At 38.8% G+C, this 13,952-nt stretch overlaps 1 protein-coding gene across 1 annotated transcript in view; it reads right to left on the bottom strand.

Moving 5' to 3' along the window:
- Positions 1-3,556: 3,556 nt before the first annotated feature.
- DCHS2 (dachsous cadherin-related 2) overlaps positions 3,557-13,952 on the bottom strand; it is a 104,069-nt gene continuing 93,673 nt past the window's right edge. The window contains exons 17-20 of the mRNA XM_063157974.1: positions 12,500-12,630; positions 10,742-11,028; positions 8,528-8,666; positions 3,557-7,123 (exon numbers count right to left, since the gene is read on the bottom strand). Coding sequence (XP_063014044.1) covers positions 4,497-7,123; positions 8,528-8,666; positions 10,742-11,028; positions 12,500-12,630 — 3,184 coding nt within the window. The 3' untranslated portion in view covers positions 3,557-4,496. The remainder of the gene's footprint in view (positions 7,124-8,527; positions 8,667-10,741; positions 11,029-12,499; positions 12,631-13,952) is intronic.

Here is a 13,952-nt window from a genome sequence, read left to right as displayed (position 1 = left end):
TTTTCTGAGTTTTCTGAGAGCTTTCCATAGGCAATCATCATGAAGTTTTAGGGAAGGTGACCCACATTATGTAAATACTAACTTTCAAAAAAAGTGTAAAACATAAGACTATTTTCAAGAAGATAAGGGTACACAGATGTGACTGACAGTTTTCAGTGTGGTTTCTGGGGCAGAAATACCTTGTTTTAACATGATAGTCAAGAAATCTGAGTTTTCTAATTGTAATGAGATTTCCATTTGAAGTTTTGAAAACCATGATAGATTCCTTCAGCCCTTTACTAGGATATTTGCATTTTCAGGCATATGGTTTGGCTCCTGAAGCTTCATCCAGTACAGGACTTACTAGGGTCAGCTAAACATTTATATAGTAACAAGGCAGCAATTGTGATTTTTGTGACTATCATGAGCTAAAGGATTTGGTACTTTCTTCATTGTTCAAATAACTCATAAGTGTCAAGAAACAGAATAATTCTGTAATTCTAGCATACCCTGCTGCCCCTCGGTATTCCTTACAGATGCTCTTCTATTATGTTTTACACATTACAGAAAAAAAGCATCAGATGTTTTATGAGGAATAGCCCTAGCAGCAATGTAAAGTGCAAGTCTTGACCAGAAAGTTTTAGATCTTACTTTTTTTCCCTTCTATAAGGCCCCTTTTCTTTTGCTTAGGCATCCACATTTTTTCCAGTGTTTTTTAAATGTTGTATGTATTTATGGAGGAATTTTCAAAGCCACCACGAGGATTTTGGTGTCAGACTGCAGCTTTTTGAATGAGTTCTGAACATACAAAGCCATGCACAGACTGAATATACATTAGGCTTTCCATATGTGCTAGCAAACAGCTAACAGAACTAACAACTATGAGGCACCCAAATCTATACTCAATTTGATTCTGCAACACTTTATTTATTGCAACCAGATCATCTACAGGCAACTGAGCCACATATTGCCATGGTGAGTTGGTTCTGTTGTGACAGACATTAAGAGCAAGAAGCTCCAAAGTGATTTCACTTGCCAAGCAAGCCAAATCCTAAAAATAAACCTCCCACCACAGTATATTCAATTACAAAGTCACAACTGCCTCCTATTCCAATTAGTGTTTTTACAAGGTTTTAGGGAACACCCCCTTCCATTTGCAGCCAACCAGTGCAATTCCCTTCCTGCAAGGATTCAATTCCTCTGTGTTGCTCACCCCTAGAGGGCTGATTTTCAGGGACCAATGTAGGCATCGCCATTGGAGGAGGTCTAATCCCACTGGCCTCACACATGCCTATGGTGGCCAACTGGATTGCCAACTGGTCTTTGTGCTGGAGAAGTATAAAGCTATAATATCTTATTGGGCACAATTGTCAGTCTGGTACTAGTTGATGTTCTAGTAACTTTTTTTTTGGTCAGGACAGCATGTTTGCAGTTTATAGATGTCCCAAAGAGACATCTATAAACTGTTAAATATAGTTTTCAGCAAGCTACATGTCAGTTATAGAAAAGAAGTGACATGCAGCACAGAGGATGGATGGCTACCAAATGTAAATGATACTATTGTCAGTGCAATAGACTTAGCAACAAAGGTTCATTTTTATCACAACTATTTTAACCTAAAACTGCTTTAGAAATAATATGTCGTCAGCTGAAGATAAAATACAAAATAAATACAGACTTGTGTAGGTAACTGGTGTTTTTAGTATCATTTTAGAAAACAGGCCTACAATGTCATAATCTGTAAATAATGGGTTCCCCAAAAATATGAAGGTTTTTTCCCTTTGCACAGAAATCTGCTTGAACGTCTATAGAACAATTACTACCGGTAGATGGAATTTTTATATCCATTTGGTAGTGATTTACACCAGTGTTTTCAAGGCTGCCAACAAGCAAATCCAGAAGGCAGGCAGCCAAAATTCCAGAAGAGACAACTGTCTTTTATTTTATAGCTTATGCTTTTTGAGCTTAATATGATTTTCCACTAACAAGTTCTGTACCTTCTCCAAAGTGCTAAAACTGGTGTGCAGAATTGCAAAGTAACACAGCCTCTTCAAGGCAAACTAATATTAAAGTCATGGTAAATTATAAAAGTTATACTGTTTACTTACGGAAAAAACCAGTAGGGTTAAAAGAACTGTGCATGATTTATTGCAGGCACTTGTTTCAATGTTCAAGTATTGGAGCTTGACTATATATGACACAACAATATATTAGCTAAGCATTGTTTCCCATTCAATAAAAAAGAAAATCAATACATTCTTAAGAAACAATGAAAAGATTGCTGTAACACTTAAATGGAGCACAAAGTATTCATTGGTTATATCATGCGCTTGATAAATAGGATGCAAATCATATCTAATCTTCTTAGAAAGGCATCAAAAACAAGCTGAATTTGAAGGAGCTAAAAATGCACAAACAAACAATTTTCTTGTTTTTCAAGAACTCTAGGAGGTGGGCACCCATTAGCAAGGTGAGGTCCAAATATTGTCCCCTAAATATGATTAGTGATGCTTTCTAATGATTTCTAATGCTAATAGCATTAGAACATTTGTAAGAGCCATATTAGCAAAGAAAAAGCTACTCATCCATTAGCCTAGATTGTATACATGAAATGAAGGCCTTGTTACCTGCTTCATATCCACCAATGTGAAGGATGAAACAATTTTGCTGTATAAAGCATTCATTCTTCCACTGATCCCATGCTGAAAAGGTGACCTCTCTAAGAATGGCACGTGCTCATTGCTCACCAGAGCAATAGCTGCCACTTGTCCATGACCATCTGAAACTAAAATCAAATTAGTGAAGTTGTTGACTTCACAGAAAAGGTAGCTCTGTGTGCCTCCTGATACTTTAACTGCACAGAAGTCAACAGCCAAAGGACACCTTTCAGTATATTAGAAATTACTTTACAACTTCACACATATAAGTTAAAGCCAATCAGGCTGTATACAACATAATGCCAACAGGCAGAGTGTTGACAGCAGAGAACAACATTCATTCTGAAATTATGTCCTTTAATTGAATCTCTGTGTTTAGATATGAACAGGTAATGAATTCCTCTTTTTTCTTTCTTCTCCCTAGCACAGTTTTTTGTCTGACTACAAAACTTACCATCCCATCTTCTTTCTTAGTAAAATTTGTCTGTCCTAATGAATTCCTAAGCTCATTTCCAACTCCATGGCAGTACAAAGAATAAATGCCAGCTTTAAAAGACACATAGCATCATGGATCCTGTTGTGTGTGCAAGATGTACAGTGACAGTGTAGCCTCAGAAATAGGATCTTATTCAAAGACTGGTTATGAGCCCACAGGCTGCAATTGTTGACATGCATGCTTGAGGAAAAGCAGCCACTGCACACATGCTACTGATCCCACAAAATCACTCAGCCTAACCACACTGCATGCTTTCCCTCCTCCTGTTATGACCTGTACAATATATAACTCTGTATACATCCAGCTTGCAGCAGCAGACTCCTATAGGTACCAATTACACACGTCTACGTGTGACGCAAAGGACTTTGGAACATACACTGAAGAAAAACCAGAGTTATTCTAGATGTATTGTCTGTGTATTTTATTGATCAATATACAAGCATATACAGCACGTGTATGTGTCTGGATATACATACGTACACAAAATGCCATGTGTATGATACATACAACAAACAAGGCCAGATTATCTGGTCTTGCAGAGATCTTTGGTCCAGCACAGAACCAAGACCAGGGTGGAGGCATACCCAACCTTCAGGACTGTAACACTGTTCTTACAGCTGCCTGAGCCCCAGGGTACCCCCTGTAATGCAACAAAATAGTAATAGAGAAGATGGTTGCTTTTATCTTTTCACTGATTATTCTGTTTTCCAAAGGTCATCCATTATTCAGATTATTGTGACTTGCTGGCATTAAACCAGGAGATAAACAAAAGGTGCACAGAACCTGGGTTCCACAAAGATAGCTAAGAAAGCCCACTGAGGAGCCATTGCCACACCAGACCAAACATATCATTGGGACCCACAGGCTGGAATGTGGGAAACCCAGGTAAACACTAGAGAAAGAGCTCAGTAGGAACCCAAGTTTTATCCTTTTTCCACCCCCACACCTGTACTGTACTTGCACATCCCTCCAGTACTCTCCTCTAACACCACCACAGAATCAGTCAGAACCCACCAGTATGCTAACAAATGCTTTCCACAATAAATAATTGCTTCCATTTGTTTGTTATTCATGTATTTTATAAGAAAAATGGTAAAATGGGTATCAGGCACTTGGCTGTGTGTTTTACATAGAAACCACAGTTGTGAACTGAAAGAGAAGCCTCATGGTCTCACAGTGTATTCTGGGAAGAACAAGAAGTATAGTTACCAAATTTCTGACTACTTTATATTTTAACTTTTTAGGCTCATGAAAACAGAAAGAATACTGGTGGTGAAGTTCTGACAGGCATATTTTGCTGTTAAAAAGTAACAAAATACATTTTAAGCCATATTTTTTACCATGAAATAATGTCAGTTAATAACCTAGACCTGAATTTCTTCTTCTGTTGCAAGTTCGTAGCTTGGATCAATAAGACATGTTCCTATAATTTTCCCATCAGACATTACTGGAGAAGCAGAAGGTGTCTGCATGGTAAGTAAAGAGAGAGTAGGAGAAAACCTGGGGGTCATGGTTGGTGGAGGGTATCCATGATAATGGATAATGGGAGAATAAGGGCATTTCTTAAAAGCTTGCCCTGATGTTATATTTGGCATTCTTGGTGGCACTGTCCTTATGCCAGGCTGTGCTACTGATGTTATCAAGGGAGGAGGGAAAACAAGAGATTTCTTCTCCTGAGAGAAGCTGTGAATATGAACATTTTCATCTTTCAGTTCTGCAATATCATTAAACACTGAGGCAAGAGGTTGAAATCTGGGTTCACAGCTGAGCACATAATCCCAGTTATAACCACCTCTGAGCTCCTCATCTGAGGTGCCAACTGTTGCAAGCAAATCATACCCAGAGTCTTTCCTATCTGGCATGAGGACATAGTCTCTTGTGAGGTCTGTCATCGTGCCTTCCTCTTTTAGTCCAATTTCCGTAAGTTTTTGAGACAAGATTTTGTGTGCATAGGCTGTGTCACAGGCTTCTTCTCTGCTTTCTCCTTTAATGGTCTGCACATTCTCCATGCTTTGCATGGTTGCTGTGACATCTGTTTCTCCAGAATGATAGGAGAACTGATCAGACTGCCTTGGGATCCCTGAATCTGGCATCTGCGAGCCGTGCTTGCTCAGTGCTGAGCCAATGCCTTTTCTGCAAGGACACTCATAGATCCGTTTGATTTCCTCGTCCTCTGCAGTCTCTCCTTCAGCAGAACCATGGCCACTGGAGTCTGAATGCCTGCAGGAGACATCATCATCTTTCCCCTCTCCAAGTCCTGCTAGGCTCAGCCATTTTGCTATAGCACCCATGGGAAGCATACTGCTCTCCGTACTTTGGATTTTCTGGCAGTCCTCATCTTCTCTTATTGAATTCACATCAGCAGCTGAGGAGGATACTGGGTTTCTTTTCACACAAGCATTCATCAGATCTTTCTGCTTAAGTCTCAGAGTAAGCGTGATAAGAGTGATGGCAAGAAGCAGAAACACCATCAGTGAGATGGAAACACTCACTGTCAGGCTGTGTGCTGACACTGTGGGATCACTCTCAGGAGAATTGGAAACATTCACAAAAACAGTGCATGCTGTGAACCTTGACACAATTTTAGGGCTTTGAGCTCTTACCAACAATTTCAGAGTATCATCATTCCTTTTGATGCCATTTTTCCTTCTGTGAACAGTCTGAGTCAAATAAATATTGCCACTGGTTTGATTCACAGAAAAGAATGGAGAAGGTTTTAGAAGGGAGTAATGAACAACTCCGTCCAGTCCACCATCACTGTCTGACGCTGTCACTCTACCGATCAACTGGCCTGCTTCATTCTTCTCAGGAAGATTAAAGAAATAATGTTCTTGTGTACACACTGGATCAAATTCATCTCTCCCCTCAATATCTACCTGAACTGTAGTGGTAGCCAGTGCATCACCTTTGTCTTTTGCTTGGATTATGAGACAGTACGTATTTTGACTTTCATAGTCAAACATTTGCTTTGTATGAATATCTCCTGTTAAAGGATCAATGAAGAACATGTCATGGTCTCCGGCAGCTTCACGATGAGTCAAACATGAAGACTGAATGGAGTAGGTAAGGTGCCCATAGGAGCCTTTATCAAAATCCAATGCACAAACAGCACACACAAAAGAAAAGGTAGGCAGATTTTCACTGACAGTGCAGCTCAGACTGGGAAACAAAAAAAGCGGGGCATAATCATTGTCATCTAGGACACTAACAAGAATGACAGCAAAAGCCATATTTTTTACATCAGTTCCTCCATCTGTGGCTTGGATAACCAAAGTGAATTTCATGGTATCCTCATAATCCAGCGTTTTTGTCAAATTTACAGATCCTGTTCTACCATCCAAGTAAAAATGCCCTCTGTCATTTCCAGAGATGATAGCATAAGTGATTTCTGCATTAGTGCCTGCATCAGAGTCTTTTGCTGAAACTTCCGTGATATGACTGCCTATGGGGATGCTTTCTTTGACATGAACATGATATTTTGGGCTGCTAAATACTGGAGGGTTATCATTAATATCCAGCACAGTTATTAGCACTGTAGCAGTTGAATTCAAGGAGGGTGTTCCATGATCAGAGGCAAGGAGAACCAACTGGTGAGAAGCAGCTGTTTCCCTGTCAAGAGCACTGCTCAAAACAAGACTGCCGACAAGTTTGTAGGATGTTTCTGACCCCATGACACTTGTTTCTATGGAGAATAAATTCTCAGCATTGCCACCAATAATAGAATATTCAACAAAGGTGTTGTCACGTGTCCAGTCACAGTCGATGGCTGAGAACAGGAGGACACTTTCTCCAACTGAGGCATTCTCACTCACACTGAGATTGTACAGAGCCTTTGTGAAGCGAGGGGCACAGTTATTGACATCTTCTACCTGCACTTCTATGGAGGTAAGTGCACTCAGAGGGGGACTGCCACCATCTGTGGCCTCTATCAGGAGATGAATAATGGAAATATTTTTCAGCTGCATAATTAGTTCCGTGGAAAACAGTGAACCTGAAAATAAAACAGAATTAACAAAAGCCCACACTTCACAGGCAAATAAATGAGATTCCAGAAGCTGATTCTAAACAGTCATATTTGAAAATGACCCCAGCTGTAATGGCTGTACACAACAAAATTACTCTCTTGCATCTGGAGAGTAGTGGGTCAATGTCTGGATGAACATCAGTGACAAGTGGCATACCCCAGGGGTCTGAGACCAGTACTGTTTAATACCAGTGACACAGACAGTGGGGATAGAGTGCATCCTCAGCAAGTTTGCAGATTACACCAAGTGAGTGCTGCAGCTGACATGCTTGAGGGATGGGATGCCATCCAGGTGGACCTGGACAAGCTGCGGAAGTGGGTCCATGAACCTCATGAAGTTTAATAAAGATGAGTGCAAGGTCCTGCACATGAATCAAGGCAACTTTTAACTTTTGATATTGATAGGGGGTGGGGGAGGAAGAGATTGAGAGCAGGCATGTGAACAAAGACTTGAAGGTACCAGTAGGTGGAAAACTGGACATGACCCATCAATGTGCACTTACAGCCCAGAAAGCCAATTGTATCCTGGGCTGTACCAAAAGCAGTGTGGGCAGCAGGGAGGAGGACATGATTCAATCCCTCTGCTCTTGTTAAAGTCCAGCTGGAGTGCTCCATCCAGCTATGGAGTTCTCAGCAAACAAAACACATGGACCTGTTGGAGCGAGTCCAGAGGAGAGCCATAAAAATGATCAGAGGAGTGGAGCTCCTCTCCTGAGAAAAGGCTGAGATAGTTCGGCCCAGAGAAGGCTCCAGAGACACCTTATTTTGGCTCTAAAGGGGGTTTGTAAGGATGGGAACAGACATTTTAGTGAGGCCTTTCATGATAGGACTAAAGATAATGGTTTTCAACCAAAAGAGGGTAAATTCACATCAGATCTGAGGAACATTTTTTTTTTGATGAGGATGATGAAACACTGGAACAGATTGCCCAGAAAGGTGGTAGATGCCTCATCCTCAGAAACATTCAAGGTCGGGTTGGACAGGACACTGAGCAACCTGACCTATTTGAAGATGTCTCTGCTCATTGTAGGGGGGTTGAAGTAGATGACAATTAAAGATCATGTCCAAACTATTTGATGATTCTAAGAAATCATAATGCTGTGAAGGCAAGATCTCTCCTCAATGATGCAGTATCAAATACACATACTGCATTTAGACCAGAAAAAATATGCATGGTTTGGGGACAAACTGAGAACTCCAGTCTTTGATGCAATAGTCTCCCACTGATAATGGCAGATTTAGCAAAAACGCAATGGACTTCGGCCACCACAAATTCCCAGAACTCAAGTAATCACTGGCAACAGGTGAGAAAGGAATAGGACTCTTTTATTTATACTTAAAAAGCTGAAATAATATACCATGCAGACTCACCATTCTTGTGATCAATGGAAAATCCCTCACAGGAAGAGAGGATTTTGTAGGAAATCATTCCATTATGTTCAGAATCCCTATCTATGGCAGAGAGTGTCAGAACAGTAGCATTCATAGAAATGAGCTCTGGCAAGTTCACCTGATACAAAAAGCAAAAATAGAGCTTAATAGAAGATTTTAAATATTAAAAAAATTTGCCTTTATTTGAGCTTATCAGTAAAACCTACACAGTTCCCAGCTTTGGAAGAAGTTTTACCTACCCATTTTCTTCTGGGACAAAACCAGAAAGAGTTGAGATATTGAAAACTATGCCTTCATTATGGCCAAAATTCATAGTAAGCTTTAAACAGTAGTAAAATCCATCTAGTTCATTATGACAGCAAGTTCAGAAAATAAATGAATCACTTTTTTCAAGAGTACACTTATGGACTGCAACTAAAAGCTTTTCCCTTTGCTTTCAAAACCCCCTTCATTTCCATACATGGAATACAGTCTGCAGTATATGACTGAATGCTAAAAAAGCCAATATGTGCACCCTGGAAAGTCCAGCACTAGACCACTTAATTACCACTGGATTATTTCTAGAATTTGACTTTTCAAAAAACTTCCTTTGTTTTCTTCTAGGAAACCAAGAAAATCCATTCCCTTTTTAAGAATTTTCATTGTTTCAAGTTTCATACAGCACTTTTGTGACCAAAGTTTCCTTCCACCTTATAAATCAAATTTCAAATTAACAGTATGCTATAGCAGCTACCTCTGTCATAACTCGAAGAGTTAGTTTAATTTAAACAGAGAGATTATATGTATATAATAATCACATACATATATTAAGCTATATGTGAGGAGCATAGATATGAAAAAATTTGAAGGAACAATAAAAGGGTAAAAATACAGGATGATTAATATAGAATTACACACATCATCAACCAAAAAAGAAGCAGTGTATCTTACTTGCCAAGCAACACATCAAAATATCAGGACTGTGGAAAGAGAAGCTCAGCAGTTTACATTAAAATAGTAAATAAAACTACACAGTTTTGAATCAATTAATAATGCTCCCTACAAGGTCTGCTCCAATCTACAAAAAAAAAAAAATTCTGGCACTTGCACAAGCAAGTACTTGCCTAAACTACTCTCCAAAATCAGACACATATGAGGATTGAGGAAAATAAAAGTCTAAAAATCATTGAGTAATAATGCATTTTTTCCAGAATGTGGATTTATGATTTTTAGTATTTAAACAGATTGGTAAAACTGAGCCTCCTCTTCCTGAGGCTGAAATATTTCTTTACATAGAGGGTGGTCAAGCACAGGAACAGGTTTCCTCAAGAGGTGGTCAATGCCTCAAGCCTGTCCTTGTTTAAGAGGCATTTGGCCAATGCCCTTAACAGCATGCTTCAGCTTTTGGTCAGCCCTGAAGCAGTCAGGCACTTGGACTAGGTAATGTTTGTAGATGCCATGCATCCCAAACTATTTTATATATGCTCCACTTTCTTTAATCTGCACTTTTCTTTATGGCCCACAGCCGTCCATAGTCACAAAAAGATTTGCTTTCACTGTTGCACAGTCTCACTTCTACAACAGTACCAGTTCAAATGATTGTCCAGGAGTCCAAAAGCAGAGCTCTGTACCCTCTTCAGTCTCAAGGGATGTTGGGGAGGTCAAAACTCATATCCTTCACTCCCTAGGTGAGTGCCATAGCCATAAGACAGCATTACACATTGCAAACTTGACATGCATCATCTACCACAAAGGCAATTACTACACCTGTGGAGCTGTGTAACTGAAAATGAAGAAATTCATGCCCTAGTAAGTGGGCCAGTATAAAGGTACCAAATTGTTTAGCATTCTCTCAGAAGAAAGAAGTTCTGAACACTGGACTCTGCTCCCCAAACTGGATTGGGTTGTATCCAGTAACTCCTAGTGATGAATGCATGGTTTATGAGCTAGCATTCACACCAATTGCCTTCTGAAGACAGAGACCACAAACACTGAAAGTGAGCAGTTTCCTCAGTGCTTTTGGCAGAATTCTTAGGAAGGGGCTGGAGGTCCCTAAAAGACCTCTGCTCTGTTTCTGCTCAGTAATAGTTTGCAGAGACCTTTATTCTCAGTGCTCACATGCATTCAAAGACAAATATGAACAGGCACTCCTACTATTTATCATCCTATATGGAAAGATACCACATGCAGATTGTTCATTTGCCATGTTCCCACCTGATAAAAATCTTGAATAAACACTGGAGGGTTATCATTGATGTCCAAAACAAGGATGGCGAGTTCTGCTTCTGTTTGATGCACAGAATCTGAAACTATGATATGCAGCGTATACACAGCAGTTTCTTCAAAATCTAATGGTTCCACCACTATGATGACACCAGTATGCTGATCGATGGCAAATTTCATTTCAGGACTCTTATCATAAATAAAACCAAACTGAAGTGCTGGCCTGGAGTCTGCATCACTTGCTGACACTTGAGTCACTATAAAACCAGGCAGGGCATCTGAAACAATCATTTTGAGAATAAGTCAGAGTTAAAAGATAATGTTACCATTTCGGAAGATTTTGCCTATTTCAATATTGGATCTTGGATATATTTAATTTTTCTGTATAGCTTATGGTATATTCCAACTTTGTGTATTACAATAATCACAGTATCCAGAAAAGCCATGGAAACAGTAGTGTATTTCTTCAAAGGTATGCACTGTATCCCAATTTTAATTTGGATTTTCTTTACACTTTCCCAGATCCAATGTAGTCATAACAGTTTCTTCACCAGGAGCAGGAACTTAGATGGTTTTCCACAAGCATTTACGTGACATGTATTTACTGAACAATGCCACAAGAATATTTAACTGAGGCATTAGACACACTGATCTGTGTAGAACCAGCAAATGCAATTCTGGAGCTTTTCCAAATGAAGAGAAGGCCACTAGAGAGAAACAAGGCCTTCAGACAGACCTACATGGCACAAAAATATGAAGAGATCAAGGTATAATCCTACAAGATTGAGAAACTGGATACAGACAGCTTTTGTCATGGGCCAATTTGACAATACCAGAGATTGCAAACTGAACATATTAGTGATCATTTCATAAAGCCTGGAACTAACAGAAGCAAAACCATTTCTCATTTACATGCCTTGGGCATGAAGCCTCAAAAATACTGTGCCATGTCCTAAAGCAAGTTCTTAAGTGGAATACAAAATATTAATTAAGTAACATGTAGTTTAGAGCTGCTGTGCATCTATGAATTCTGTACTTGTCATTACCACTGGCAGGTAAACTTAGGAAAGACTAAAATATATCAGAAAAGACAAACTTGATATCTTTTGTTAAGAGGAGTACTGGTGTTTATAATTTTTCTGCTGTGTATCTTAATGCATTCACTTGTAAGATGCCTGTATTTGAAAATTACAGGCCCAGGACTCAAGCTGTGCAGATTTGAGCTAATGTCACACAACACACAAGATGCATGCTGGGTTGAGAACTCAGGAGGTTCTGAGTCCTTCTCTTAATGATCATCAATTGGACTTAGCTATAGAGATTATGTAACACTACATTCAAATTTATAGGAAGTATTTTTTCATCACAGTGAAGTTCAAAACGTCTCATTTCTAGCAATGCTGGTTTTAACACCAAACATTTTTATTGGAGAAGAGCAGAAATCAAAGACATATGAAGAATACAATAATGAAAATTAACAGATTCAAGTTGTATTTCTGCAGATTTTTCACTCCATTTAAATAGCCTATGGTTTTATTCCAAACTACCCACAATATATAAAGATTAAAAATAATGACTCTGAGAATAAAAGTATATCAAAATTTGCTTTGATATTTCAGCTTTAATATTACCCATTATAATTTTTACTGCAGTTGTTTTGTTACACAAATCACCAAAAGCACTAAATCACTATCTGAGAATTCCTAGCCATAGGAGTTAGGAAGGAAACAGCTGTACATTCACACTTACTTTCTGGGACCTCCACTTCACCTAGTGGTTGGACAACTGGAGCGTTGTCATTAACATCTAACACTTGTATCCTCACAATAGTTGTAGCAGAGAGTCTGGGGTTTCCTTTATCAGCAGCTTGTACAACCAACCTACAATTAAAGGAGGCACTAATTGTCACTTTTGATCAGAAATCACTGAATTATGCACCACTATTATAAGCAGGGGAAGTTTTAAACCCAAACAAAATAGTCACTTCTGTTCCTCACTGCAACTCTTAAATTCCATCTTTATTTCTTTCTGTAAGGTTGACTGTGCACCATTTTACGTTTTGGTTTTGCAGGAAAAATGTCCAGGAGATTCTACACGGCAAAAGAATAATAAAATCATACAAAGAAAAGGAAGTGTTTGTCTGTACTAACTTAATCCAGTTTCATACCAAATGTAAGTGGCTGAGCAACTCTTTCAAATAAGACACAGTTCTTCCATTGGTAATTCAGAGCAGGAATTAAAACCTTAGTACTAACTTATCATTTGCAACAACTTGACTCTCTTTGTTGTTTATAAAGGGGCAAAAGGGATGTGGAAATTGGAAAATACAAAAACATCCAAAATGGTATTCAGCCAGAATGCCTGCAGACACAGAGTAGCCCTTCAATTACATTATAAATGCAAGTGATAAAGGGAAAACCCTGAATACGTGCACCATTTGACAATGGCAAAGTTCCCACTGATTTTAATGGGACCAGAATCATGCTGTCAGATTAGAAGAGTTTTGACTTTAAACTTCCATTTCACATCTAAATAAGGATGGGTTGTATATTCTGTAAACAACCTTTCCACAAAAAATGAAGCAAATAAATGGTGAGCAGCAACATGATAAACATGGATAATGTGTTTACTCTTTATGGAAAGCAGCTTCTGAACAATAAAAAGCAAATGTAAACTGAGATTATTTGGAAGACTTTACCACTTCCTAGTGGGGGAGATTCCAGAAATGAATTAAAAATTAAATCTAACTCAAGAGGTGATCTTAAAAAGAAAAAAAGGAAACAATGAGTTAGGCTAAAGGATATACAGGCCAAAGTCAAGCATCTTAATTAAATGTTTTATGTACTAACAACTGTTTTCATGTTGCACCACTTTTTTTTTTTTTTTTTTGCCTCCCCAAAGATCTTCTGAACATCTTATTTCTCAATCTTTCTTCTAAGTAACAGTTAAAAAGTGTCAAACAGATATTTTACTTCCTAAATGTTCACTTGACAATACAGAATGCCAAGGCTGTAACTCAAGCTGTGGCTTACAGGATTTCCATTCCTTGACCACACCACCACTACTCTGGGTATCCTTGTGGTTTCTGATCCAACAGAAGATAACTTAAATTGCAGGCTAGTATTCAATCAGTGACCATGCATAATTCCATATAGAAAGTGTATTTTTTCTAGAATGAAAATTGGTAGGTATACATATGGAA

Source organism: Melospiza melodia, chromosome 5 (genome assembly GCF_035770615.1).
Source record: "Melospiza melodia melodia isolate bMelMel2 chromosome 5, bMelMel2.pri, whole genome shotgun sequence".
NCBI classification, from domain to species: Eukaryota; Metazoa; Chordata; class Aves; order Passeriformes; family Passerellidae; genus Melospiza; species Melospiza melodia.
This window is presented reverse-complemented; position numbering and strand designations above follow the sequence as displayed.